This window comes from Desarmillaria tabescens, assembly GCF_030435595.1.
Source record: "Desarmillaria tabescens strain CCBAS 213 chromosome Unknown EV420scaffold_43, whole genome shotgun sequence".
In the NCBI taxonomy this organism is placed as follows: domain Eukaryota; kingdom Fungi; phylum Basidiomycota; class Agaricomycetes; order Agaricales; family Physalacriaceae; genus Desarmillaria; species Desarmillaria tabescens.
This window is the reverse complement of record NW_026848342.1, coordinates 248,112-272,870: the sequence shown is the minus strand read 5'-3', so window position 1 is coordinate 272,870 and position 24,759 is coordinate 248,112. Positions and strand designations below refer to the sequence as shown.

The window sequence follows — 24,759 nt, the reverse complement described above, 5'->3', positions numbered from 1 at the left end:
TTATATCAGTTCTGGGGAATTTTGCAAGAATTGTATGATTTACAATACGTTTCGGTGCGCCCTGGGTACATGTTTCAAAGCGGGCTGTTCCTGGATTTATCCTCCTGGACTGGTCAAATACCAGCGCTGTCAGCACCCAGCGTGTCATCTCTGTATGATAGAATAGGTGAGAACACCAGAAAGCGCCAGTATCCAGGCCTAGACTCATTCTTGATTGGCCCGGATATGGTGAATTACGACGTTGAACACTTCGGTGGATCACAATCTTCGAACAGCTCGAAGGTCACCAACAGATTCAGTCACATAATCTGGAACGATGCTCGAGGCATTCGGGCCAGTGATGTCGCTTTCTACAGTGATACCTACACCAGACGAAGTGAGCGACATGGATACGCAAAAAGAAGCCAAAATTACGCGCCTGTCAAGACGAGAAGTGTGGATATCCCACCATTCTGACCGAACAGGATATCAGTATTGAGTCTGTCACCGACCATGATGGTACGTTTGGGATCGTAGCTGATCCTGTGGCCATTTCAGTACACTCAAAGATCAGGTAAAGAACCAGGCAGGTACTTCGCTCTGATGCAATCTAACATAGTAGTCGATGGTTTCCCGATACACAGTGGATCTTTTCCCAGAGCATAGCGGAGCGGTGCACTTAAAGCTCCTCCTCCAGGCAATACACCATAGGCGTTTGGATAGGTGCTGTCCTCATTTGTCACAAGAAACTGGCAGCCGGGGTTTCGAGTGAGATACTGAAATGCTTTCGATAGCTTAGTGTAGGTAATGTTGCTGTCATAACAGCACAAAACTGCCGCAACATCTGGGTCGAGAACGAAATCCGCCAGAGAAAATGGGGCCAACGTGCAATCAGTGGGATCCTTTCAGAAAGTCAGACGTTAAAAGAGGTACTAAATAGATCGTACCGTTCCACCGAGATATTGAATACCTTCTTCCTTGAGTTCCTCCTCTAATCCCGACATTCCGATCACATACACCTTCTTCTCTTTCGGAAACTTGACGACGGAAGACAAGTATACCGCAGACGCATAGGCAGATCCGTAAATTTCATCCTGCATAGCTGTTTAATAAAGGAGGGAGGGAGTAATCATGGCAAATCGCTGCTCACCACATGAGCCTCTATCCCGAGCTTGTCAAACTTTGTCTTGTATTCTCTTCTCGACTTTGTGGCATTGTTGGTGACAAAAACGATGGTCTTCCCTAGTGTATTGTGAGACTTTGAAGACCTGCGAAAGGCGTGACTTCGCACTTCGATGTCGTAGGAGGCGCAAAACATCGACAGCACCGTCGATCAGCTGATCATCATGCCATAACACACCATCGCAGTCGAACATCCAGGTATCGTAGTTGTCTATAAGCGACGTGTACTGCTCTGGGTCAGATAGGCGAATCATCGTGAAAAGAGTAAGGGACCGGCATCTACCGGGCTGATCGAGACCGCGACGGACCGTAGCACCCAGCAAGACCGGTCGTAGTCCGCGAATCGTCCTTGACTTGACTTGTGTCTTCTTCGATTCAGGACTCTTTGTCATTGCCAGCTCCCTTGTAACAGTTTCATACAAATAATTGTCGAGAAATTGTCTCCTAAAAAGACTTTTTGACGACAATTCAGACCCTGCTCCAAGCATCCCCAAGCATTTGGCTGTCCGGCCAAGATGCTGAGTGATTTTCGCTATAAAAGATTCAAACGATTAGCGTGATTACACACGGATAAATAGAGGAAATTTACCACTGGAAGTTTACGTTCAACATAATCTCCTTGATCCATCCCTTCAGTACCATGGATACGCTGGTTTCCTCCGCCATTGACTTCGCACCTGCAACAAGATCAGAATAATGATATATACGATGAAAATAACCCACATCAAGACTTGATTCGCTTCCTCTTCTTTGTGACCACCACATCGTCATCCGTTCGTGGTCTCTTCGCCTTCTCCTTAGACTGACCCTCGCTACCTTCCTGAAGTCGGACCGTATTCCATATCGCTCTCTCGACAGCCCCGCTGCCTACTGTATCCTCCGATGCGGCATCCTGTTCTTTGTTGCTATTGACACTGCCAGCGATATCACCAAGGGCGTCGAAGAGCTCCTTGTAGGTCTTCATCGTGTATTTGATCCCTTTTCGTCCTCCGGCAGGGGCAAGGACATCGACGGTTGCCTCGTCAGAGAAGAAGGGTATATGCTCGGGATATACGAGACTCAAGATCAAGGATGCGGTTGCGGGGCCCACACCTTTAAGCTCGCACAAGATGTCCATGCTTTCTTTGACACAGTCCCAGCCACCCAACTGTAGTTCTGGTAGAGCAAGAGCCCGTTGACTGCAATCCCTGACCTGGGCATCCGTATTTTTCCTGATCATGGCCCGCAACATGGGTCGATTCTGGCCAAAAGCGAGTTTGTAATCCATGATTGTCTGCAGCTCCGGTAGGGTGATACTAGGCGGTGAACGTGACAAGACTTGACCAGTAAATTTCGTCACGGCAGATAGAAGAGCCTGCTGGGAGGGAGAAAAGTCGGCCTGGCGTGGTAGGGACCGCAGCTGAGCCGGGGTACAGGAACGAAGTGCCTGCGACATGGTGGTGGCGCACTATGAACCGGGCCGCGTTCCGGTTCCTTGATACCCCGGGTTGGGGTTCGGATAAATTTGCTCTTCCCTGACTCGTTCATATAACTAGTCTCTCTGTTCTGTGCTTAAGCTCAGCAGAAGAACCCTCCTCGCAAGCAAACTTGTACACTCAGTATTCTTTCACTTCAAATATCCTGCTCCTAACTTGCTAGAACTGCTGGACCATGGCATTCATCGAGGCGTCAGAGCTGCTAAATGTCTGTGTGCTGCACTGTTTCTGCGAAACACTGAACTGCAAAATTTCCTCTAGGTATCCTCCCCGGGTCTTGCATATATCGTGCTAGGTGGCTTCGTTGTTGCTGTTCGTTCTCCTCGGCACCTTCATCTATATTCATCACTGACTTAGATATCCAGTTCTCAATGGTTTCCCTCCTGGTGAAAGAAAAGGTCAAAGGCATTCATTCCGCGTTTTTCATGTATCTGAAACCGCCCTGTTTTCATAGTTATTCATCAATGAAGTGGTCTTGGGCACAGCTGTAGGCATCATCATGGGTCCACACGTTGCAGGCATCTTCGACCCTCGCTCTTGGGGTAATTCGACGCAAACTGTCACGCTCGAAGTCATGCGCATCGTTCTCGCTACTGGACTCTTTGCCATCGGAGTAGAGCTTCCTGGACCGTATATGGCTCAACACTTCAAAGGACTTTTCGTTATGGTGGTTCCTACCATGGCTATTGGATGGGTTATAGTTGCCGGTACGTACATTCATTATATCAGATGAAAATCATACAAGTCCCAAAACAACGGAACCCATACTTTGCGTCCTTTTGGAGGAAGGCGCGAGTAAACATTTCTTTTTCTACAGTTACCAGACACATTTTCATCCCCAAGGGGTCTTGATTGCCATCGGACGATATGTCTCCATGTAACTGATTCTTTTACAGGAATACTTCGAGCCCTGTTCTCCGAACTCAACTTTGTCTCCTGTCTTGCTATAGCAGCATGTCTTACTCCCACGGATCCCATCATATGCGCTGCCATAGTTGGTACGTACTCTTATCTGTAAAGATAGGGACGCTCTCATCCTTGTGGTAGGTGGTAGGTTTGCCGTAAAACACGTCCCACTTAACCTCCGTCAAATTTTGTCGGCGGAGTCTGCAGCAAATGACGGCCTCGGTAGGTCGCACTTACCACATCGCAGTCATTATACGCCTTGACTCGTTTTTTCTCAGCTTACCCATTTCTATCGGTGTCTATATATCTAACGGTAGAAACTTCTCGCCGAGTCGCCATTGGCAAGTGGTTCGTTGTTGGCTGGTTATGTATGCATTGATACTTTGATTTCTCCCACTGTACTCACTCATTCATCATAGATGAAGTCATCCTCGGTGTCGTCTTGGGAGCTGTTCTCGGTCGTACTTTTGCCTGGCTAATGAGCATCTCCCTTCGGAAGGGTTTCATTGACCGTCAATCCTACGTCGCACAATACCTCGCAATGGCGTTCTTCACCATTGGTATTGCTAGCACTCTCGGAAGCGACGATTTACTTGCCGCATTCGCTGCAGGTCCCGTCCCACTCCCCTATTTTTTGCACTTTCAGTCTGCTGACGTCTCCTTCACATAGGCAATGCCATATCGTGGGACGGCCATTTTAATACCCAAACTGAAGACGAGATATTCGCATCGGTAATTGATCTCGTACTGAATTGCGCGTGCTTCGTGTATATAGGCGCATGGCTCCCCTTCACCGCTTTCAATTCCCCCGAATTGGGTATCACACCATGGCGACTAGTCGTTCTTTTCATAGCTATCCTAGCGCTCCGCCGCATCCCGTCAGTCCTACTTTTGTACAAGTGGATCCCAGAAATCAAGACGTGGCGTGAGGCACTGTTTTCAGGGCACTTTGGTATGTATGTATATTAGCTTTCGGTTGCATTTCTTGATCGTTTTTAGGTCCGGTGCGTTCCTTAGACTTTCGAAATGAACACTACGTTGACTATTTTACGGTGCTAGATGGGCGTGGGGGCGGTGTTTATATCGACTCTGGCCCTGACTGAACTCCCGGAGCCGCACTATCCGCCACAAAACCAACAGGAACTCCTTGCCGCTACCTTACAGCCAATTGTGTCGTTTGTCGTCTTAGGATCGATCATTATACGTACGAATTCCTCTCGTGTTTCTTCCAATCGAAAGTTGAACGTCCCTTTTTGTAGATGGCCTTTCGATCCCGTTCTTTTCCTTCGGCCGGACCTTGTCGCGCACGCTTTCCATGAATACGGATGCTTCGGCATTGATGCATATGATCGATCCCAATAATAAGATCCTGGTGAGTGCACCAGTCTGGTGCTTTGTCACTGTGACTCAACGGTGCTTAGTATCCTGAGGCGGTTGAACGTGGGGTGCCGATGAATGAGACGGGGCCGTCGAATGACAGGACCATTAATTTCGCTGTCGCCCAATAACACTGGCTGTGCCGTACTCGAACCAACCCTTTTGAGTACCTGATGCTACACAGATTAGAATCAACCATAGAAACGGGTAGAAGATACATCCGTACACAAATTGTTATGTCCTTATTCAAAATCGAATAACCCACTTATAGAATCGCGAGCATGTCATTGGTTATATTGTACAATATGTAAGTACCATCAAAAAGCTGAGTCATTGCCGTTTATCATCCCTGCTTAGCACAATAAACTTCATATTGCTTGGGGGTAAACGTTTTCTAACGGCTAGGATTAGAGTGTTAATTAACTATATAGCTGATCTTCACCTGTGAAAACGCATGCATCTGCGATATTTCGTTCTTCAACAGCTCATTGACTACGCCTAGTTCAAAACCCTGCAAGCGTAGTGATAGGGCTAGGCAAACTTACTCCACCGATGCCTCGCCAATGTCGACTTTCCCTCAAATGCCTGTGAGATTGAATACATGGATACACGAAAAACGAACAAAGCGACTGATAATACGGACCTCGCTGACGAGGATGATAGCGTAGTTCTCCCCGCACCCACTCGACTGATCTTCGATTTTCAGATATGTCACTGATATAGCATTTCTGATGGCATTCTCCAGATCCTTCGTGTTGACTGGCATCGCAGAAAAATTGTAAGAAAGGGGTCGTGGTGGTCAAAAAGATGATCTGATAACAAGATGCGGCCCGATCTCCGGTTAGTCATCAAGTGTCGATGACGTAATTCAACGTGATCGTGTTGTTGAACGACCATGGACGTGGTAAGGGCCAAGGTGGCAGCTACGCCGACCCCGGCGAGCGTCGAGGAGAGTCGCGAAAATCGCCTTCAGCGGCTCAAATCGCGCTTTCGTGACCGTGGTGGGCGAGTTGCTTGTTCTTTCTATCTACTCTCAAGAGCGCTGAAATAATTTCATAGGATTTTCCAGCCGACGGGTGAAAATAAGCTAATAGGTCTTTTGCTTGCACATCGGACGGCGCAGCAGAGACGGTCGAGGTCGAGGAGTCTCTCACCGGTGAAGACGAAGAAAGTGGTGAAGGGGAAGAAAGCGAAGAAACAGGCTGAGGATGAACCGGTTGCAGGTGCGTTCTCTGCCTTTGCTTGGAGGCACTGATGCCGACACCAAGCAGGTCCATCGACTGTCAAAGGAAAATCAAAGACGAGGGCCAAACCGAAATCGAAACCGAAAACCGAGACCCAGGCTAAACGTCGAGGACGACCACCCAAGGCGTCCGTCGATGGTACGTTATCACTTAAATATTTGACAGACTAGGCTGCAATGTACCTCATAGAACCCCCACATGCGAAGTCGAAGGCAAAGACGTCCAGGACTCGTAAATCCACTGCTGCCCCCCCAGATGATGACAGCGAAGATGTACCGCTTTCGAAAGCCCCATCGAGGAAACCGCATACAGTCAGGCACCCACCCATGACGCCTATTCAAGAGGCTGATGAAGATGAGGACGCAGAAGCAGAAGCAGAACCTGTCATAGCCGTACCCAAAGGGAAGAAGAAAGGTAAGCCTGTCTTTTCGGTCGCCGGAATGTCACTGAGTTTCGTAGCCCTGTCTACAGCTTCTAACAAATCTCGGACACCCTCCAAGGCGCGCGCAGCCTCGAAGATGAAGTCAAAAGCTGTGGACGTTGACGCTGACACGCTTGATGACCCGCCGCCAAAGGGTTCTAGAGCGGGGCTCTCGAAATCAAAGTCGAAGGCTAAGGTCAAAGCTAAGGCAGCAGAAGAGCCTGAGGTTTCAATTAAACCATCCACAGACCCATCAAAGGAAAGTCTGGTCAGCGTTACAGCCTCAAAATTGAAAGGCAAGGCCAAAACTGTGGGGAATGTTGACGAGGCGATAGGTGCAACTGAAGATCTGGGCGAGTTGTCAACATCACAGGCGGCGAAAACCAGTAACAAGTCTTCAAAGCCAAAGGCCAAGGATAAAGCTGTGGAAGACGTAGAAGTTCCTGTTCGTAAGTCAGCTAAAGCTTCGACGAAGGTCCGGAAAGCAAAGGGTGACGATGACGCCCAACCTGTTTCTGCCACATCATCGTCGAAGCTGAAGAGTGATGATCATGCTCGTGAGGAGAAGCCACCACCTAAAACGAAGCGGCCGCGTGCAGACGAGGACGGTGAAGTAGGTGGTGTCGGGAAGAAGCCGAGAGTTAAGGAGCCGCAAGTCTCGACTAAGAAACGCAAGGCCAAAGAGATTCTAGAGGAAGTTAACGTTGTCGCGAAGTCGACAAAACGGATCAAGACGTCAAAATCTCTAGTCGTTCAAGACGATGACGAACCTGTCAAGGCGGCCCCCAAAAAACGGTATGTGATTGAAACTCGGAAGCTTTCAAAGGGCTCATCTTCATGCTAGGATGAAAACCAGCACTTCCAAGCTAAAGGAGAACGTCAAGAGAGCACCTAAGAAACCGACCGTTAAAAATGTATGAGTTCGCTCATTAGCAATCTTCCCCCCCTTACGCTTTTTTAGGGTCCGCGAAAAAGTGTTATTGCGCGGCTGCATGAACCCGTACCCGTCGAAGATGAAGACGAACCGGATCCCATTGATTTTCTCTCATGATGATCTATCATTGATTTATCTGTCCTTATCGCTTTGTAATACAGACACTAATACAAACACATCACCTGTAAATACTGTACAATTATACTAAAACAAACTGCATAGAGAATGATGTCGTCTTGTTAGCTCGTGTCTCAGCTTTTCACACCGGGACTTGTAGAGCAGAGATAGGCCTGAGGATGGGTTTAGCGTCGAAAAGAGCGCGCGGACCATTATGACCGTGAACAAAGTTGGTTGGAATTAGCTGCACCCAGGAAGTTGTTGATGGGGGTGGCTCAACGACTTTGTTGTCCTTGTGGTTACGTATACATGGAAACCAAACCTCCAATAGATCCTGCGTGAGGAATTTATTTTTGGTTCTGAGCTGGAAGACCGTAAAGACCGACCCTTTGTGAACCAAAGACGGCAACGTATGAAACTGATGCTTCAAAGAGTTAGGGTGAACAAATTGACTACAAGAGTATGGGAGGATAGAACATACCGAGAGAGATCAGTAGATTCGGTAAGCCACTCCAAGCGCCCCAATCCAATCCCGTGAGGAACATGACGTTGATTCTAGCAATATTGATCGAGGACGGCTGGTAAAATCGGTGAAAAAGACCTACACTACGCCTACAAGACTAAACACGGTGAATATGGCAAGCCGAACGCAAGAAGATAGCACGCCATTGCGCTTATCGCGAGGTAAAATACGCCAGTATTGTTGCACTAAGAAGCCGATGACGATATTGAGTGTGAGCGTTGGAAGCATGATTGTGCATGTGAAGATAGTCGCTGCTTTGTCACTATAGGATTCCAAAGTTAGAGGAACTGTCAATTCTAGCCAAACAGCTTGAGCCTACAGAATACGATAGTCGATGGTACAAAACATCTTGCTTTCAGAGAGAATTACTGATCGGGGGTGACGAATACCGTGCTGGTGGGAAGAAAGATCATCAAATTTTGAAATGACAAGTATGCCGAAAAAGATGCTTACGACTAGGGCAAGGCTAAAAATGATGGTGGGGAATAGATAAGGCAGAGATATCAGCTAGTATTTAGCATTAGAATGACCGCTTTGACAACATGACGCGGTTTGTAGCTGAGTGACTGAAACATACCAAGATGCTGAAAGTCGCCCCTTCGATTCCCCTGCTCCTCAGCTCAAAAAATAGCTAGATCATGAATAAGTGGGTACAAGAAAGACATGCAGTAGAGTTATGACGCACAAAAATGACAAAGGCCAATGTCGCTCCGGCTGTCCTGGCGAAGGCACACAATTTCAGGTCTACGAGCACATATCATACGTATGCACTCACAAAGTCGGAGCCGCGCTCACAGCCGATGCTTGCATCAGACAAACACCCGCATCCGGGCTGGACTTCCCCAACTGACCCGTGATAAATCTGAAACACAAGACAGATCATTGAAGTTGAGCATCATGCAAGGAGATGAGGTCCGTACAAGAGGGAAAAGGAAAGGCAAGCTACTATCCAACTGAAGTTCAGGTTGAACCACGTCAGACATCGGGAAACCTTGGTCGAGCAGAGAACAGTCAATAGGATGAGTGACGATCCTGTCCAACCAAAGGTGTGCATGACAATGAAGATCGTTATTAATGCATTGGATGGTTCTGGCAACACGGTCGGTGGTAGCCCGCATATTTGAGCTTAAACTCAACTGACCTCTTGCCATCCTCGGGTTCCGAAGAAAAAGAAATGTCAAGGGAAAACCTATCCACAGCCTTCACAAGAGAAGCAGGCAAAAGGAAAAGAGAGAGACGAAATGATATCAAAGAAGGCATGGTTGTAACTTGTTATAAAGGAAACTGAGTCAGGATCCAAGCATTCAAAAGGGCATCAAGCTTGATTCTTCTACCGCGCTAGAGACGTAATTGAATGTGCTCAAACTTCTGTGGCTAGCCAGTTTATACTAGACGCGCAGTACACGGAAAGCTAAACCTGATGTAGTGATCAATAGACCCAGAAGTAGACACTTTTAGAGTTTCCGGTGACGAGAGCAAAAGTTGGAAACGCAGGGCCTTGAACCAGGCATCAAACCCTGTATACACAGGACTCGGAACCGGCCGTTGGTGATGATGACCGAATCTTATTGAAACAACTCTTCTCGTTGCGCCACCTGGTAGACCGGAGATCAAGATCAAACACTGCCGGAGACAAAGAATCATAATATACACTTTTTGTGTATTTAGAGGCGGGCAAAGATGTTTCGATCTTCAAGACGCGCCGGGGAGGTTGGTAGACCAGACCATGCCCACAGTGAAAGGGGCCTTTGATAACAAGACGAACACCTGTATAGTGTACAGAATAGATAATTGGCGCATTGGTTGTGCAGTTTACTGTATGACCGAGGTAGACGGATCTAATAGAGTGTAGTTGGGGCATGATAATTATGGACGTGAAATCTCACCAGACGATTTCTGTATCGTGAGAACGAAATGACATGCTGATGCAAGCAAGCCATCACCCAGTGATTTGACAGATTAACTGCCAAAGTAAGTGCCTAGAGAGTTGCATAGATCGTTGGAGTCAAGGGGACGTTCCGTCGCGCCAGCAGGAGTGGCCGAAGCGTCCGTCTTGATTCCTACTTTCCTTCTCTCAAAATAGGCTGAGACGATGTTTCACGCAGTAGTCATCTAATAAATACCTACAACCGCCTGTACTAATGTCAGATACTACTTAAGCTGGTAGAAGATCAAAGGTCTCACAGCAAGATATGCGGTATTCGGGTGATAATAATAAGCTTGTAAGCAAGTATTTCACCTGAGAAGCCGTCCTTAAAGATGGTGAAGCAATACAAAAAGAAGACGCGTAGTCATGCCCAAATCTAGGAATCCCTTCGGACACTCCCAATACCCCCATGATTTACAGAGCGCTTGATACCACTCTCCCAAACAGCCAGGGCTCTATCCCATTGATTCCAATACCATGGTTCACCTCCTGGCTGGATTCTGGCGCGAAACGACCGAAACAAAACATTCTCAAGTTCGTCCATTCGCCACGAAACCCATAGCACCACTGTTCCGAGAGCATCCACATCCAAGATATGCCCCTGTGGAATAGGCAATGGAAGAGAAGGTGGAACGACCTTGCGCCGCATACACTGTCTTCCACTGAGACGTCCCGCTTGATGCTGCGGTTCGAAAACGGAGACAAAAAGCGTTTCCGAAGACACAGTGAAGATGCCTTCGGAGCGGACTCCCAGGAGATATGCATGGGCAGCAGAAGGTGCCATGAACATGATGGTAAAGAATTTTCCAGAAAGGTAACGAACTGTTAATTCCTGGCAGTCTTCGCCCCGTGCCCTGGGCTGGAAAACTATACTAGGCGCCCCCTGGTCATTTGGCACCAGTCGAACAGTTACACCTATTTCTTCGACCTTCTGCTTGAGATATGTCTCGAGCCGTCTTCGTGTATAGGCTTCAAAGATGCCTTCCCCAAGCCACTTGACTCCGCCGCCCGGTACAGATCTCCGCTCTGAGTTGACAGGTCTTGGGTCGGGCTTGATAAATACATCTAGACGCTTTGAATAATGCAGTATCCATGCGTGGTAAACAATTCGAGGGAATGAAAGGAACAGGTCGAAGGGTGCAGCAAGAAGGATAGGAAGAAGGGAACGCGTGTCTAGCGGTTTGGCAGATTTAGCTCGGAGTGTTGCAGACAGTTTGAGCTGGCCTGGTACAGCAGGTACTGAGGCATCTTCTGTATAGAGATCGACACTGACGATAGGTAGAGGAGGTGCGTGCGGGGTGTAGGCTTTACCTGGAGGATGACTAGGTTTCCGTATACGTATTGTATAGAACCCGGACCGGTCGTTGAATGGGGACACATGGAAGTTCCGTGGGAAGGTCCATTGATGATCAAATCTGTTGTCATAGGCATGAATTCCAGTAAGTTTGAGAATAACAAGACCGACTAACCGGTTACCGCAAGAATCCTCATTCTTTCCCACTTCTAAAACATGAACGTGGCTTTCACCGAACGTATTATGAATCTGCACATTGGAACATGAGCGAAAGTTCGACGAATCAAGGCGCAGCGCTCACTTCAAGTACAGTCAGCCAGAAGACCCCTGCCTTGTAGCAAAAATAAACGGTCAGAGGGTTGATGCCTTCAAATCCCAAGTAACTCGGCATCGTCATCATCCAGACATCGTCAAGCAAATCCTCGCTGTATTCATGCGTGGTGAGCAAAGCGTTCAATTTGTCTCGTATCGACTCAGACCCTACTTGAGGCGACAGATACGGCTCCGCCCTCAGTCCGGTGAGCCTTCCCCACAGTCCACCGTAGCGAAACACCAGGCCATAACCTAGGTCTAGCTTTCCTGACTCTAGGGCCTTCAGAGATACCAACAGAGATACAGTAGGATAGCTGAAGGCGTGCTTGGATAATGCAGGAAGGAAACGTGCATGTGTCACTTGATTCTTGAGGACATATCCAAGCCTCGCAGCATCAGAGGCTGCATTTCTTGGCTTGAAGTAAACGGAAACAAGGGCAAAAGGTAGAGCAAGGTATGCTAGGGCTGCGAGACATACAGCGAGCATGGACGTAAAGAGAGAGAAGGTGATGACCAAATTGAGATCGCCGTCGCCGTCCCAATCATTTAATGGCCGGTTACACCGTCCGAGGCGTTTTTGAGCCCGTTCGTTCGTGGCGGGACGACGAGAACATCCAGCTGCGGCCTAGGTAGATGCCGTTATACCGGATGATGCCCTGCTTGAGTAACAATCCTCATCAGAGCTGGTACAGAACGTATTGCGCGCCTAATTGTCCTTTCCGCGATGTTTCCACCGACGGCGAGTACATATTTTGTCAGACGAAGTGCCTCGGATTGCGCAGTACGTCACTGCTGCTGCTAAAATTTGAAGCCGAAATTCGCCTTCCGCAATGATGATGTTCACCGAAGACGGAATCCGTAAAATATCCACCAACGACGGTCGAGGGTCATCTTATATGCGCCTATATGTGCTCCTTGCCACTATCCAATATTTTGAGCAAGACGATTCCAGCGTTGACCGATGTGGTAAGAAAGAGAGGACCAGTGGCTGGGTACCGTCTGTCATTGCTCACGACCGTGACTACGGTCGTTCGCTCGTCATCTCTCCCTTGTACTTGTATCATGACCATCACTTTCCAATAGTTTCTTGCTCTCGGTATCTCTTTTATTGCTCTATTTAAGCCAGACTGTTGGCGCTGCCATCATTTGGGACGACCATTACATCGCCGTCTTGTATTGAGTCGACTTTGCTCTTGCCTTTTCCTCTTTTTTTTCGACACTGAAGGCATTGCTTCAAGTTTTATTCCGCCGCCGAGGGTGTCCTTGACGCCGACGCTGACAGGAGTCCCCCTGGAAAAGAGAGCCATTTCCTTGCCAATATCAGGCAGCAGATTACCAGGCTGTACGACCAACAACAATGACCAGAAAGGAGGAACGGCGAATGGAGCATAGATGTTCGACGTCGTCCTCGCTGCTAGACGGCGTTGCGGAGCTCGCGGGTGACGAGTCATCATCATCACACTCAATGTCACCCACCATGACCGACTCTGTACCACCCATGTCGGCCTCTACCTCTGCCACACCACCACCGGACAGTGCTACATCATCCAAGATGTCGACGCCTCCGCCGTCATCGACACCCAAGTCCAAAAAACCACCGCCATCAGCGCCCCAGTTGATTGGACACCTGCCTGTCGCTCGCGATGAGGCACTAAGTTCGTTTACAGAGATGGCTGACAATTGGTATCAGTACAAGTCCCTGGGGCGTTCTAGGGAGCTTTTGGAGAGCATGACTTGTGATTGTACTTATGAACATGGTTCGTTTTCCTCGTAGTGTAGATTTTTATTGGTTTCACCTCTCACCGGTCGCATCCAGGCGAGGACAGCCCAGAGGATGCCTGTGGGCAGGGCTCCGATTGCATCAATCGTCTTACGCAGGTCGAATGTCTCCTGGACGATTGTCGATGTCAGTCGTACTGCCGGAATCAACGGTGGGTGCGCCTTCCGGGGGTTCCAGCATCCAGCGACTCATCTCTTCGCTTTACAGCTTTCAAAACAAAGAATATGCGTCAATTGAGATAGTAAAGACGGAGATGAAGGGCTACGGGCTTAGAGCTGAGGAGGATTTGCCAAAGTGCGTTTTCTGCCTTTGTTTCTGCTGAAGTGTTCAATAAAGACGACAGAGACACATTCATCTACGAGTACATCGGCGACGTTGTTAACAACCAGTCGTTTAAGAAACGTATGAGGGATTATGCGTCCGAGGGTATTGAGCATTTTTATTTCATGATGCTGCAGAAGGACGAGGTGAGCATGACAGCTATCCCATTCTCAATGCCCTGCTTCACATCTCGTTCATAGTTCATCGATGCCACTAAAAATGGTGGTATTGGACGATTCGCCAATCATAGTTGTAATCCAAACTGCTACGTCGCTAAATGGACTATTGGCAACACCGTACGCATGGGTATCTTTGCGAAGCGTTATATCAAGAAATACGAGGAGCTAACGTTCAATTACAATGTCGATCGTTACGGGCAAGCCATACTATTTTCCGAATTCCACGTCGGTCTCATTTGCCTGTAGGCATCAAGCACAGACGTGCTACTGCGGAGAACCGCAATGCGTTGGATATATTGGAGGAAAGACTCAGACAGACGTGTCGGCTATGGATGACTTATATCTTGACGGTGAGATTGGTACTTGTAGCTGTAATGCAATCACTAATTCGCACTTCAGCTCTTGGTATCACTGACGAGTCCGAGCTTATGGAGTATAAGGGCACCAAAAAGAGAAAGGGCAAGAAACTCGACGATCCTGACTTCCTCGTATGTTCGCTTTCCATGCCGGACGGGCGCCTGATGCGAAACCACTTTTTCAGCCGCAAATGAAATCTATCACGTTGAAGGATGTTCCGAAAGTGGTCCAGGCTGTACGACAGACGACGAGTCCGAAGGTTTTATATAAACTTCTCACGCGTATGAAGGCCAGTCCTCTGCTTTGTTGTCCTTTGGCGTAGTGCTGATGTGCAGTAGATTACCGAAGACCAAGCTGCGCTGAGGCAGATTATGCGTCTGCGCGGTTTTAGTCTTATGAAGAACATCTTGGAAGACTACTCGGAAGCGACGGATCTGATCTGTTTGGTATGAAGGCTCAGCCTGTTCTTTGACATTAATTCAACCATCCCTTTCTTAGACTTTGGAGTGCATGTCAACATGGCCATTAGTGTTTCGCAACAAGGTGGAGGATTCCCAGGTCAATGTGTCTGTGAAAGCCTATGCCGAATCAGAGAACGAGACCGTAAAGGAACTAGCGTCGAAGGTATGGATCGATCCATGATCGTTGGATAATACTCAGTTGGCGTCTTCATCTAGCTCATCGCGCACTGGGATACATTAACATTAGGTTATCGGATACCCAAACGTGCAAAAGCGGTTCGTGGTGTATGCGTTGCCTAGCATGTCTACAGTGCTTGACCTTACAAACAGGATATCGAAAAGGACCGTCCGGCGCCACGAGCTCCTGTTTACCTATCCGATAATGAATCGTCCTACAAACGCCACAAGCCTCCCCCGAAACGCAAGCGAATCGAACGAGTCGAGCGCATTCCCTCTAATCATAACTTCACTTCACCACCGACGGTTTGGCAAGGTTTTTATATGGTTGATGATCCAAATAATCCAAATGCCCTTACCCGGCCGCTGTCCCCTGACATAATAGCGCGTCAGGAAGCAATGGAAAAGATGGAGGGAGTGTTCACAAAAGAGAAAGTCGATGCGATTATTACTGCTGCTGCTGAGGCACAACGGGTTGCTGCAGAGGAGGCTGTACGTGCTGCCGCCGAGGCGGAGGAGAAAGCCAAGGCGGCGGCGGCAGCGAAGGAGGCACGAGCAGCGAAGAAGAGGCAACATCACAGCTCACATCATAGCCCCCAGAAAAAAGCGGAGACTTTTGAACAGAAAGAGGCTAACAAGGAGAAGAGACTATTGAAGCTCGTTGGCGCTGTAGTTGTGAAATGCATGTCGAAGTATGCCAAATCGATGGAGCATGATGTGTTCAAGAAGCATGCGAAGGAGGTCGGTGCCTGTCTTCCTTCCTATACCCTTACCGTTATTTATCATACCTGCATTCAGCTCACGCATATCATTACTGAGAAGGAGAAGAAGTCGCGAAGCTACCGCGATGGGAAATTGGATGCTCTTTCGGATGAGAAAGTTGCGAAGATTAAGAAGTTCGCAAAGGAGTATATTGGCAAGGTTTTGAGGAAGTCAGAGAAGCGAAAACGGATTGATGCTGTCATAGAGGCGACGCCCTCCGGGTCGGCTGACACGCCTGATTCAGCAGGAGGGGGCGATTTTGTGGATATACCGATGACGATGGAAGATGCGATGGACATCGCAGATTATGGGAGCGATGACGATGACGATGACGGACCGAGTGTTGCGCCTCTGGGGGATGGGGGCGAGGACGGTAAGAGTCCAATGGAGGTAGATCCGCCAGAAACTTCGGATCCTCGGTTACGTGCCTCGTGACCTGATACTCACATTTTGTTCCCTCATCCCTACGGCATTAAATTTATGGATTTGTTAAGTACCTTGGAATAACGAGCGTGCTACTTTTACCGAGGTATGTGTGTTAGTTGATTATCCTATTGCTTATTCACAGTATGTCCTTGTAAGGATCGCCATGACACGCTCAGTCGTAAATGTCTGGTATGTTTCCCAGCGGACGTAGTGGCGAATTCCCTTCGTACCTGATCTAATCTGATTTTTATGTAACATAATCTAGCTTGGGTGTCTTCCTCCTCCACAAATCTTACTTCTTGGGTCATTTCAAAGTTTTTTCAAGGACCCGGGATATTGTTTCTTTCATTTCTTCGGTGGAAGATCGACATGACTCAGCGCCGCTTTCTGTGCCCCCTTCAGTGATGCACAATACCGACGACATGAGACCTCGATTTTCTGCACTCAGTTCATTACAAACTACTACTGCGTGGAATACTGCAAGCAGTACGGATCTTGCCGTTCGGGACTTCTACATAAGCCCCTGGCCCTATCGCTCTCTCAGGATTTTTTCTTCACGAATGACATCTCCGCAGTTAGGCGACAAGTGCGGTCGTCGTGAGTGTTTCATTCACCTAGAGTGCTTCCGAAAAGTCGCGAAACGACATGTGCTGAAAATGGGTAGCCTTTGACTCTCCGTCCTGGGAGGACTATTGCGACGACTGTGCCTCAATCCTTCTTGCAATGGAGAAATCGACAATTATCTGTTCTCGTATACATCCTTCCAACTGTTTCCCCTTGATGCAATATCAGGTCTTTGGTCCTTGCCAGCATTCCAAGGGTAATGTGCAGAAAAAGCCTGAAATTTGGCCACACCTAGAACGGCTAGACAGGTTCCGTCGACATATAATTCAACCGCCTAGAACCTGGGGCGTAGACATCGACGAATTGCCGTTTCACAGTGAGGAGGGGTGGTCGTTCTGCTCTGAAATGTTTCATCGCGCGCAATGATGCCCGTTGAAAGGAGCTATGTCTCAATGCTCTTAATGCATGTTGCTGGCTGTTGACCTTAGCAGAAGCTCGACTGCTTCCGTTCCGGCACTGCAGGTCGGGAGCGTTTTAATGCCACGGGAGTCCAGGTGTTATTTTCTCTCGGTGCTTATTCAATATATTATGGACGAACTTGAAGAATGTCCTTGATGTCTCTTCTTGTTGCTGTTGCCTTGACCAAGAAATGATAGGTGTCACCGATCTTGGGAAACATAATCACTAATCGCTGTTTCCAAGGGCCTGATCCACCAGGATTGTCACATAGAATAATTAACAGTTGATCGCACGGATCCTTGCTCTCTTCGTCAATGGAATAACCTGTTGTCGTTTGCCTCCAGCGCCTTTGGCGCGAAGGCGGATGCTTTCAACCTGCTATGTCCGCCTTGACACACTCGCAGCAAGTGGCGGCTTCATCCCATGAGGTTTATTTTCTTCTTCTCGTCAAAGAGCATGGTGTACAAGTCGTGGCTTGACACCACCAGCCTTCAGGTTTCCAAAATACCTCCATCGATGTCATCATCTCCATATTCTTCAGGCCGCCGCGTACTGCAACCATCACTGGCCTGTCATGCATTCTTGCTTCTTGCTGCTTCCAGGCCTCTCAAGAGAGACCGTAACTCGACGGTTTGTTTGTTGCCGGTTCTCAGATGCTCGCCAGATGTCCCTGCTATTGGAGTCGTTACACGACGACGATCATTGCACCGGGAACTGGATAGTCCGAATCTGGTTTCCTAAGTCCTTGGGCGCTCACTGAAACTCAAAGTACCTTCTCCATAAGGAGCACTCAGAAATCTGTGGGCAAGTCTTTCGCTATTGACGGGTTTCCGAATGGTACGAAGCACCAATAACGATGTCCAAGTTTTCCGTTTATGGCCGAATGGGATACTGTCTTGGCCTACAAGTCGCTTGATCCCTTGGAGCAGATATTTTTGGGCATCATGAATCATGATGGGAACCAACCGTACGACTCTTTCTATGTCAAGTTTGCATCGAAAAACTATAGCCACCAGCCGGTTATATGATTAGTCCGCTTTTCAACCATCGTTGTTGGCGCTGGTAAGCCAGTCCCTTCATCGGTTTCTTGCATTCTTTTAATTGATTTACGTAGTTGCAAGGCACCAACACATGTGGTTGACAGCATTCAGTGGTGGCGGTACATTTGTGTTTGTCTTGGCCGACGAAAATGTTCTTGTTAACCTGATCGGAAATTTCCTTTATCCCGATCCTTTATACCCTCTTATTCCTCATTCCTCATTCCCCCTTCCTTCACGTCGTTTCCTCTTAATCCTCCTTTTCGATCTCCATTTCTTCTTAATTGCCACCATGTATGCAGCAAGATTTTTTATATTCGTCCCCGCATTCGTTATTGCCTTTGTGGAGGCCCTACCAATTCATAACCACTGGCGACACCACCGTGCACCGTCAGCCTGTTCATCGACAGGAATTTCTTCCAGGCCTGCTGCCTCTCTGACTGCCACTGCGGTGTTGTTGAACAATGCCATCGAATCCAGCACCGAATTTTCTAGTAGCTCAGCAGCCACCTCTTCCTCTTCCTCGGCCCCTTCATCAACTGCTTCGTCTTCCTCCAAGTCCAATGGCTCTCTATCATCCCTTTTCCCTGTGTCCTCAATCATTGACTCTTGGACGACCTTCACGTTGAGTAACGACGCCCTTCCTTTGTCGGACAGCACTCTGCAGCCGCACAACGAGATCACCGCCCTCCCGCACGACTATGTGTCTGCTCCCGATGGTGTGGAGTCAATGAAGGCCTTCTACCCCCAGGGATCCTACACGTTCAAACATAATCCTCAAGGCGGCTTCTCCTTTTACGCTCCAGGACCGGACAGTCTCGATTTGACCACTGCAAAAGAGGCCACGTTCGGGTACTCTGTTTTCTTTGAGGACGGGTTCGAATTCAATAAGGGTGGGAAGCTCCTTGGGTTATGTGAGTACTATTCTCTTATCGGAGGCCTTGGTTCCTGACCTAGACTCCTCATCATAGATGGAGGCAATGATGAGGATACTGCTCAGAGCTGTTCCGGTGGCCGCCGTTCAGACGAGTGTTTTTCTACTCGCTTGATGTTCCGTACGGACGGTGCTGGGGAGATCTATACATACCTTCCCCCCAGCTTTGACGTCAATAGCAACTTTTGCAATGATGAAGGATCGGAGTGTAATCCGACCTATGGGGCTTCCATCGACCGTGGTGCTTTCTCTTTCAAAACAGGAGAGAGGACGACGGTGAGCCAGCGCGTACGCCTTAATGACGTCGGCCAGGAGAATGGAGAGTTAGAGCTCTTTGTCGGCGGCAAGAGCGTCATTAGCGCTAGCGGCCTCGTTCTCAGGAATAGCGAAGAAGGGAAGATCAGGGGTATGATGTTCCAGACGTTCTTTGGTGGTATGCCTTGATTTCTCTCCTATACCTTGCTTTCCGGTGGCTTAAACGGCGTTGCAGGATCCACCTCAGATTGGGCATCTCCTCAAGATCAAAGCGCATACTTTTCAGACTTCTCGGTTGCCATTACCGAGAGCCTTTAAGATGAAACGGAAATCCACAGATTATCGATGAATTTACTCATCACCGACGTTCACTAAACAACTCACTCATTAATTCAACAAACGCTGGAACGATGTTGAACACACGCCCTCATTATTAAACGCATTACGCTTTACACGCATGTCTCATTGCTTCTGTCACTTCATGTATTACTATATCTCTTTCACGGCTTGATATTTACCAAATTTGCTTACGACTACCCGTACTGGACCAGCTAGATATACCAATAGGGAGTCCCAATGACTTCCCGCCGAGGTTTCTGGGTTTACGCTGGAGTTTCTTCTTTTCACTGTTATCAAATAAATGCAATAGATATAGTCTTATAATCGGATTGACGGTTCTAGAAACACGCTGGACGAATGGAGATCTATTTCTCTGATCTTATCTTATCGGAGCCCAAATTTTTTGTCCTTTCTCTTTTCCCACGTGCGCAGTCCCGTCAACGATGAGCGCGTCTGGGACAAAACGCAAACGTGAAGAATCTCCAGAAAGACTTTCATTTACTGTCTCCAGCACTCCTGCTAAGCCTGGGACTAATGGGCCTGTGCTAGGTGCGAGAAATGTTCATGAAACATTTGCCGGTATTGATGACATTCTAGTAAACTTTCCTGGTATCGATGCTCCTGCATCAACCCCGTTCAAGTGCTATGCTCGAAAAAAATCCAAGTCGAAGACCAAGGAAAAGGGGAAAAGTGACCCAAAGTCCAGCACGGATGCGATGATTATCATTGGAGAAACGCCGAGTGTAGAGTTTGTCTCCAATGAAGAAGAGAATAAGCATATTGCGGACTCTGGCTGTCGGTGCGTGGCCAGGTGCTCATCTTATGATAATTAAGTACTAATGGTGAACATTAGTTATCTGCTGGCGGTACATAACCCCCGAACATCCTCGCTGACCCTTTTGCCTACTCCGGCACCCTTGCATTCGTTGGCACGCACCGTCAAAGCGCTGAAATCTGTTCCGGCAAGTTCTATACCAACCCAGTTGGCCTACCGTGAAGCAAGAAATGCACTTGGCGAGTCATTTGGAACGAAAAAATCACAGGCGGCTATCCGCGCACAGGAGCGTAACAAGGTCGACATCAGTGCTATGAAGGGCGTGATGGGGTATGTGCAGGATGCCATTGATGTGGGTGCAGTGGGGTTGCCTACTCTACGTATGTTTTCATTACCATTGCTGGGCGGTATGAATCATTAATGCACTTGGGTAGAGGAAGCTAAAGAAGCGGCAGATATGAGTCGCCCGATCCCGCCGTATAATGCTACAACGAGCGAGCCAGCGGAGGTGTATAATTTGCATGATATTATCCCGGAGAACGAATGGAAGGCGATACCAACTGAGATATTAAACAAGTCTACAAGCGAGAAAGACAAAGTTGCGCTGTTGCCCGCGCGTAACTCGGATTGGGTGTATTCAAATCTGAAACGTCTAGATTTGTCGGAGAAGGGGACGAAGAAGAAACTGTGGGTGTTTTCTGCTCTGTTCTCTTTCGTAAACGCTGATGGCACCTTTTTGTTGCAGGAAAATAATATACTATATCTCGGCCATGCTTGCTTTCCGACGCACGGCTGGGCATAAAGAGGTCGAGAAGGCCAAACTCGAGGAGCGTCTGTCAACCATTCCTCCTGTTATCTTGGATAGCCTCTTGGCCCGGTTTACGGAGTTTTCTAGGGAATCTACTGTGTGCGTAAATATAGCTATTGGTGCCACCGCGTAACTGATTTCCCTACGTTAGCCATCGAGTGACCAAGACTTCGGAGACCAGGCTCCTCACGCATCTTTTTGTGTTATGTCTCAAGGTCGATGATTATGCTTCGGATCCCAGTATCATTGCGCATGACCTGTCCATTCCCCCTGCTCAGTAAGCCTTCCTCTGAAGTCGTTTCAGCGGCCCTTACTCATACGTTACCACTATTACAGAGTAAACCAGCTGTTCCGGAGTTTAGGTAACTCGCGAGTGCTTCGTATCAGACTGGAACTCATGCTTTGAACAATAGGTTGTCAGATGAAGAAACTTGGCGAGAGAGATCGTGCGAGATACGGGACTGTCCAACGATACTGCTAACACGAAAATGGCCGTCTTGACGGCTCCGGTGCAATTCCCGAAGCCGCCGAGGAGGAAAGGGAGGAGTTAGGTGTTCTATTCATGTCCAGACTCGGGGTGTATACTACTGATTATACGGTGACTAAGTATTAATCCTCTTCAAGCTCGGCTACGCCCGTAATATTACTTCGAAATAAATCCACTTTGAGATATAAAAATAGTTCCTTGGATATGAATTCAATTGACTTGATCGCCGGTCACTGAACAAATTTTTTTAAAGTTGTGTCAAAGTTAGAACAGCACTTGCGGAGGTGACTCCTACCTCATGGGAGTCTGTGTAAGTGAAGGACTCCGAGTACGTGGCGGGCGAAATCTGTCCGTCGTAAGAATGTGTTAGTCAAAGCGAGAAGGGAGGGGGGAGCCAACGGACGGGAAAAACGCGATTTGACGTTTGAGACGATCTTCTTGTGTCGTTTGTGGTGGCAGGTCGTTGGCTGGACACAGTATAGAAGACAGATTGAACACCATTCACGGTGGAAGGCATCATCCATGATATGCATGGGATGGGAAGGAGGTTTGTCATTGGGGCATCCACATCGAATGAAATAGTGCGAGTCACTGTGGGGGCAGGAGGGGCACTTGAACGGTAATGAGGACGGCGAAGTAGAAGAGGGCATTGTTGGGGTATGGGACCTGGAACAGCTCCCAACAGCCTTTAAGTAAGTCCAGCGGGATCTCGAACGGTGTTCATTGTTTTGGATGTACGTTAACGGTTCTCGGAGCTGCAAAATGTAGTTCTGAGTATTTCAACGCGCCATCACGTCGGGGTTCATGGATTATGGCTAAAACATATTGTTCGGGGACCTTGTCGTACGGCGCGTGCGTGGCGCGTGTTGGCAACGACTTATTTGTTTAAGTAGGTTGAGTTTACTTTTTGCGAAGGGTTATTTCGAGTTGGCCGTGATTTAATGATGGATGGATAGAGCCTGGGATCCCGGATCTTGCAATCGGTAGCACTTGTAAGACGGTGAGACTTTCTTGGCTTGCGGTGCTAATTTAATGAACTTGTTGCATGAGAGCGAACCTCACAGTGGCCAGAGAACGCCGTGTGGCGCGCTACCGACTTTGGGGTGCACCTTGAAGGCCTATAAGTTGAAATTATTTATAAAAGCACCATGGCGGTTGGTCAATGGTCACTCGTCTGCTATTGAATGAAATTGTGGCGCCGTGAATTTCCTTTTCTGTGAAGTAGGTAGGTTTGCAGACGGCACCGACCATTTGCCACGAGTCCACCGTGGTAATTGGTCATAGTGGGTCCTCGTGGGTGCTCAGGTTCATCATCGTTTCCTTGACAATTTGTGTTTACCGAGCTTTATCGTTGTCAACGCACTTACATATAATAGCACGCAGTCCTGGTCATTAAACTTGGGTCCTCTTGGCTCTCATTGGCTTGAGCTGGTTATGTGAGCTCATAAAGTACGGGACCGTGGAACGGACATATGACTAGATAAGATTCGCATGAAAGTTACATGGAAGGCTCCAATGCATTCTATGGTATCGAAGAGAAGCGAAGGAGCGGGGAGAGGTTTAATAATTGGTGGCGTGGTCGAGAAACGGTCCAGAGGCGGGTATCGGAAAAAGAAAGGTGTAGAGATGTGTACGCGTCAATAGATCGCTATGTAAAAGGTAGGGTATCATTGTGGGACTCGACGTGAAGGAAAGATCGCAGATAGGGCGGATATTAGATGTCGAAAAAGGTCCATCATGTAGGATAAGAGTGGGTGTTTGTGAGCTTTATCTAGAAAAAAGGTGAGTAGGCGGCTGTCGAGGGGAGGTATCTTGACAGACGTACATAGCTCGATGTTGAGCTGCTCGTAGTCATACGCGGGGCCCGTGTGCGATGAGTGGTCCCCGCAATACACTTGGCAATCGCAGCACCATAGTTTGTGGTAGGCATCGCTTTCACCGCGACGAGACATAGGAGACCAGGGCGGTTGGTCATTGGGGTGGCCGCACCGAACAGGATAGTGCTCGCTTGAGCTATGGGGACAATGATCGCACCGTTCTGGCATCAAGAGAAATGGTCGCTGGGTAAGACGTGAGGCGTTTGAGAACACGAGAAAAGGCATGGAGGTAGGAGCCAAAGGAAGTGACTGTCTGTGGGGTAATACTTATACAATGCGTAGTCGCCGAGAAAGTCATTGGACAATCCTCATTGGATGACGAGGGTCACTGATTTGATAGGAATCCAGAAATAGCGGTGGAAATTTTGGAGAGCTTTCCGACCGGTGAGCATTCGGGCTTCGTAAAAAACGTATGACCGCCGGTCGCGGGCTGATACTGCTGACGCGCTTGAGATGTCGTGGAAATGAAAAACATGAGATTTGTGAATAAGTCGAACGAAATAATGGACAGGGATGCACACTTTGAGCGTCCAGACTAGGGGTGAGGTGTCCAGCGAAGTTTACTCAATGGCATGCTCTTCTCAAAATGTAGTGCTAGGAAAAGGCTGTATCCCAGTTCCTGACTCGGTGCGAGGAATCGGGCCGTTCCTGAGGGCCGACGTCGTTAAACGATTGAAAACCGAAGACATATTGAAAGGGCTGCTCACCCGTGTGGTGATAACCTATGGACACGGATACCGAATCGTATCACCGGCGCATCGGGTCGTCCAAAAAGAGTAGTGTCGGGCCCAGAGATCGTAACTGCTCCCGATACCGCCATCTATACCCAAGGAGGTGAGCCGACGCCACTGACAATCCACGAATCGTAGCAGCAAGAAGAAAACGACACTCCGGAAGCTTGCAAAAGGAAAAGTCAAAGCGAACAAGTCGACTGGCTGCGCAGAATTTTCCGTTTTCAAGTACAACTTCAAGCATGCTTACAGTAAGATTACAATGTTCCAGTAGATTTCGTCCATGAGGGTAGGATGCTTGCCGGCAGCGTTATTTAACGACTCCGATTGGACCTGGTT

The 24,759-nt window shown here is 48.4% G+C and overlaps 11 protein-coding genes across 11 annotated transcripts; 6 read left to right on the top strand and 5 right to left on the bottom strand.

The window, feature by feature from the left end:
- Positions 1–258: 258 nt before the first annotated feature.
- On the bottom strand, positions 259–1,415 carry EV420DRAFT_1622365 (HAD-like domain-containing protein; the record flags this gene model as incomplete). Its single annotated transcript, XM_060475800.1, has 6 exons — positions 259–362; positions 419–522; positions 574–881; positions 927–1,073; positions 1,130–1,221; positions 1,271–1,415. 6 exons carry the CDS (start codon positions 1,413–1,415, stop codon positions 259–261), a joined length of 900 nt encoding a protein of 299 aa, XP_060326314.1.
- A 124-nt stretch (positions 1,416–1,539) lies between these two features.
- On the bottom strand, positions 1,540–2,869 carry EV420DRAFT_864695 (uncharacterized protein). The gene is made up of 4 exons (XM_060483792.1): positions 2,806–2,869; positions 1,885–2,747; positions 1,751–1,838; positions 1,540–1,693 (listed from the first exon to the last, which is right to left on the bottom strand). The coding sequence occupies exon 2, from the start codon at positions 2,594–2,596 to the stop codon at positions 1,886–1,888; it is 711 nt and encodes a 236-aa protein (XP_060326313.1). The 5' UTR covers positions 2,597–2,747; positions 2,806–2,869; the 3' UTR covers positions 1,540–1,693; positions 1,751–1,838; position 1,885.
- Positions 2,870–3,007: 138 nt separating this feature from the next.
- EV420DRAFT_1622364 (Cation/H+ exchanger) lies at positions 3,008–4,971 on the top strand (the record flags this gene model as incomplete). Its single annotated transcript, XM_060475799.1, has 9 exons — positions 3,008–3,034; positions 3,091–3,343; positions 3,533–3,634; positions 3,684–3,764; positions 3,821–3,910; positions 3,962–4,153; positions 4,213–4,502; positions 4,602–4,761; positions 4,802–4,971. The coding sequence occupies 9 exons, from the start codon at positions 3,008–3,010 to the stop codon at positions 4,969–4,971; spliced, it is 1,365 nt and encodes a 454-aa protein (XP_060326312.1).
- A 112-nt stretch (positions 4,972–5,083) lies between these two features.
- Positions 5,084–5,790, bottom strand: EV420DRAFT_864038 (bola-like protein). The gene is made up of 4 exons (XM_060483787.1): positions 5,563–5,790; positions 5,465–5,504; positions 5,362–5,411; positions 5,084–5,313 (listed from the first exon to the last, which is right to left on the bottom strand). The coding sequence occupies exons 1-4, from the start codon at positions 5,683–5,685 to the stop codon at positions 5,263–5,265; spliced, it is 264 nt and encodes an 87-aa protein (XP_060326311.1). The 5' UTR covers positions 5,686–5,790; the 3' UTR covers positions 5,084–5,262.
- On the top strand, positions 5,478–8,062 carry EV420DRAFT_864484 (uncharacterized protein). Its single transcript, XM_060483790.1, has 7 exons — positions 5,478–5,924; positions 5,979–6,142; positions 6,191–6,301; positions 6,353–6,577; positions 6,623–7,379; positions 7,429–7,498; positions 7,546–8,062. Exons 1-7 carry the CDS (start codon positions 5,815–5,817, stop codon positions 7,633–7,635), a joined length of 1,527 nt encoding a protein of 508 aa, XP_060326310.1. The 5' UTR covers positions 5,478–5,814; the 3' UTR covers positions 7,636–8,062.
- On the bottom strand, positions 7,603–9,425 carry EV420DRAFT_864109 (uncharacterized protein). The gene is made up of 12 exons (XM_060483788.1): positions 9,300–9,425; positions 9,079–9,247; positions 8,934–9,020; positions 8,844–8,877; positions 8,736–8,789; positions 8,612–8,665; positions 8,478–8,551; positions 8,241–8,420; positions 8,117–8,190; positions 8,022–8,059; positions 7,846–7,969; positions 7,603–7,788 (listed from the first exon to the last, which is right to left on the bottom strand). Exons 1-12 carry the CDS (start codon positions 9,307–9,309, stop codon positions 7,778–7,780), a joined length of 909 nt encoding a protein of 302 aa, XP_060326309.1. The 5' UTR covers positions 9,310–9,425; the 3' UTR covers positions 7,603–7,777.
- Positions 9,426–10,117: 692 nt separating this feature from the next.
- On the bottom strand, positions 10,118–12,178 carry EV420DRAFT_1483693 (uncharacterized protein; the record flags this gene model as incomplete). Its single annotated transcript, XM_060470003.1, has 5 exons — positions 10,118–10,242; positions 10,282–10,291; positions 10,504–11,500; positions 11,555–11,628; positions 11,681–12,178. 5 exons carry the CDS (start codon positions 12,176–12,178, stop codon positions 10,118–10,120), a joined length of 1,704 nt encoding a protein of 567 aa, XP_060326308.1.
- Positions 12,179–12,930: 752 nt separating this feature from the next.
- Positions 12,931–16,387, top strand: EV420DRAFT_864399 (uncharacterized protein). Its single transcript, XM_060483789.1, has 14 exons — positions 12,931–13,448; positions 13,508–13,622; positions 13,679–13,765; positions 13,815–13,938; positions 13,993–14,168; positions 14,218–14,321; positions 14,371–14,459; positions 14,513–14,617; positions 14,667–14,774; positions 14,827–14,952; positions 15,006–15,065; positions 15,120–15,707; positions 15,765–16,257; positions 16,311–16,387. Exons 1-13 carry the CDS (start codon positions 13,049–13,051, stop codon positions 16,161–16,163), a joined length of 2,481 nt encoding a protein of 826 aa, XP_060326307.1. The 5' UTR covers positions 12,931–13,048; the 3' UTR covers positions 16,164–16,257; positions 16,311–16,387.
- Positions 16,147–17,372, top strand: EV420DRAFT_864644 (uncharacterized protein). The gene is made up of 4 exons (XM_060483791.1): positions 16,147–16,257; positions 16,311–16,361; positions 16,420–16,751; positions 16,819–17,372. The coding sequence occupies exons 2-4, from the start codon at positions 16,318–16,320 to the stop codon at positions 17,142–17,144; spliced, it is 702 nt and encodes a 233-aa protein (XP_060326306.1). The 5' UTR covers positions 16,147–16,257; positions 16,311–16,317; the 3' UTR covers positions 17,145–17,372.
- A 1,134-nt stretch (positions 17,373–18,506) lies between these two features.
- EV420DRAFT_1275997 (polysaccharide lyase family 14 protein) lies at positions 18,507–19,721 on the top strand (the record flags this gene model as incomplete). Its single annotated transcript, XM_060467936.1, has 3 exons — positions 18,507–19,128; positions 19,186–19,581; positions 19,639–19,721. 3 exons carry the CDS (start codon positions 18,507–18,509, stop codon positions 19,719–19,721), a joined length of 1,101 nt encoding a protein of 366 aa, XP_060326305.1.
- A 386-nt stretch (positions 19,722–20,107) lies between these two features.
- Positions 20,108–21,957, top strand: EV420DRAFT_863983 (RNA polymerase I associated factor, A49-like protein). Its single transcript, XM_060483786.1, has 8 exons — positions 20,108–20,291; positions 20,340–20,541; positions 20,596–20,897; positions 20,952–21,204; positions 21,263–21,424; positions 21,477–21,602; positions 21,662–21,687; positions 21,739–21,957. Exons 1-8 carry the CDS (start codon positions 20,186–20,188, stop codon positions 21,804–21,806), a joined length of 1,245 nt encoding a protein of 414 aa, XP_060326304.1. The 5' UTR covers positions 20,108–20,185; the 3' UTR covers positions 21,807–21,957.
- The last annotated feature ends 2,802 nt before the right edge of the window (positions 21,958–24,759 follow it).

Bases quoted from the DNA above. Each gene is read 5' to 3' on its own strand.
- EV420DRAFT_864695 (XM_060483792.1), bottom strand. From the start codon at position 2,596: ATGTCGCAGGCACTTCGTTCCTGTACCCCGGCTCAGCTGCGGTCCCTA.
- EV420DRAFT_864038 (XM_060483787.1), bottom strand. From the start codon at position 5,685: ATGCCAGTCAACACGAAGGATCTGGAGAATGCCATCAGAAATGCTATA. The intron at 5,505-5,562 runs GTCCGTATTATC...TCAATCTCACAG, and splicing joins CTATCATCCTCGTCAGCGAG to GCATTTGAGGGAAAGTCGAC. The intron at 5,412-5,464 runs GTAAGTTTGCCT...AACTAGGCGTAG, and splicing joins ATTGGCGAGGCATCGGTGGA to TCAATGAGCTGTTGAAGAAC.
- EV420DRAFT_864484 (XM_060483790.1), top strand. From the start codon at position 5,815: ATGGACGTGGTAAGGGCCAAGGTGGCAGCTACGCCGACCCCGGCGAGC. The intron at 6,143-6,190 runs GTGCGTTCTCTG...GACACCAAGCAG, and splicing joins TGAGGATGAACCGGTTGCAG to GTCCATCGACTGTCAAAGGA. The intron at 7,499-7,545 runs GTATGAGTTCGC...ACGCTTTTTTAG, and splicing joins AGAAACCGACCGTTAAAAAT to GGTCCGCGAAAAAGTGTTAT.
- EV420DRAFT_864109 (XM_060483788.1), bottom strand. The intron at 8,552-8,611 runs GTAAGCATCTTT...TCTTCCCACCAG, and splicing joins TTTTTAGCCTTGCCCTAGTC to CACGGTATTCGTCACCCCCG. The intron at 8,421-8,477 runs GTAGGCTCAAGC...GGAATCCTATAG, and splicing joins ACCATCGACTATCGTATTCT to TGACAAAGCAGCGACTATCT.
- EV420DRAFT_864399 (XM_060483789.1), top strand. From the start codon at position 13,049: ATGACCAGAAAGGAGGAACGGCGAATGGAGCATAGATGTTCGACGTCG. The intron at 13,766-13,814 runs GTGCGTTTTCTG...TAAAGACGACAG, and splicing joins GCTGAGGAGGATTTGCCAAA to AGACACATTCATCTACGAGT. The intron at 14,322-14,370 runs GTGAGATTGGTA...TTCGCACTTCAG, and splicing joins GGATGACTTATATCTTGACG to CTCTTGGTATCACTGACGAG.
- EV420DRAFT_864644 (XM_060483791.1), top strand. From the start codon at position 16,318: ATGACACGCTCAGTCGTAAATGTCTGGTATGTTTCCCAGCGGAC. The intron at 16,362-16,419 runs GTAGTGGCGAAT...AACATAATCTAG, and splicing joins TGGTATGTTTCCCAGCGGAC to CTTGGGTGTCTTCCTCCTCC. The intron at 16,752-16,818 runs GTGAGTGTTTCA...GAAAATGGGTAG, and splicing joins AGGCGACAAGTGCGGTCGTC to CCTTTGACTCTCCGTCCTGG.
- EV420DRAFT_863983 (XM_060483786.1), top strand. From the start codon at position 20,186: ATGAGCGCGTCTGGGACAAAACGCAAACGTGAAGAATCTCCAGAAAGA. The intron at 20,542-20,595 runs GTGCGTGGCCAG...GGTGAACATTAG, and splicing joins ATTGCGGACTCTGGCTGTCG to TTATCTGCTGGCGGTACATA. The intron at 21,205-21,262 runs GTGGGTGTTTTC...TTTTTGTTGCAG, and splicing joins AAGGGGACGAAGAAGAAACT to GAAAATAATATACTATATCT.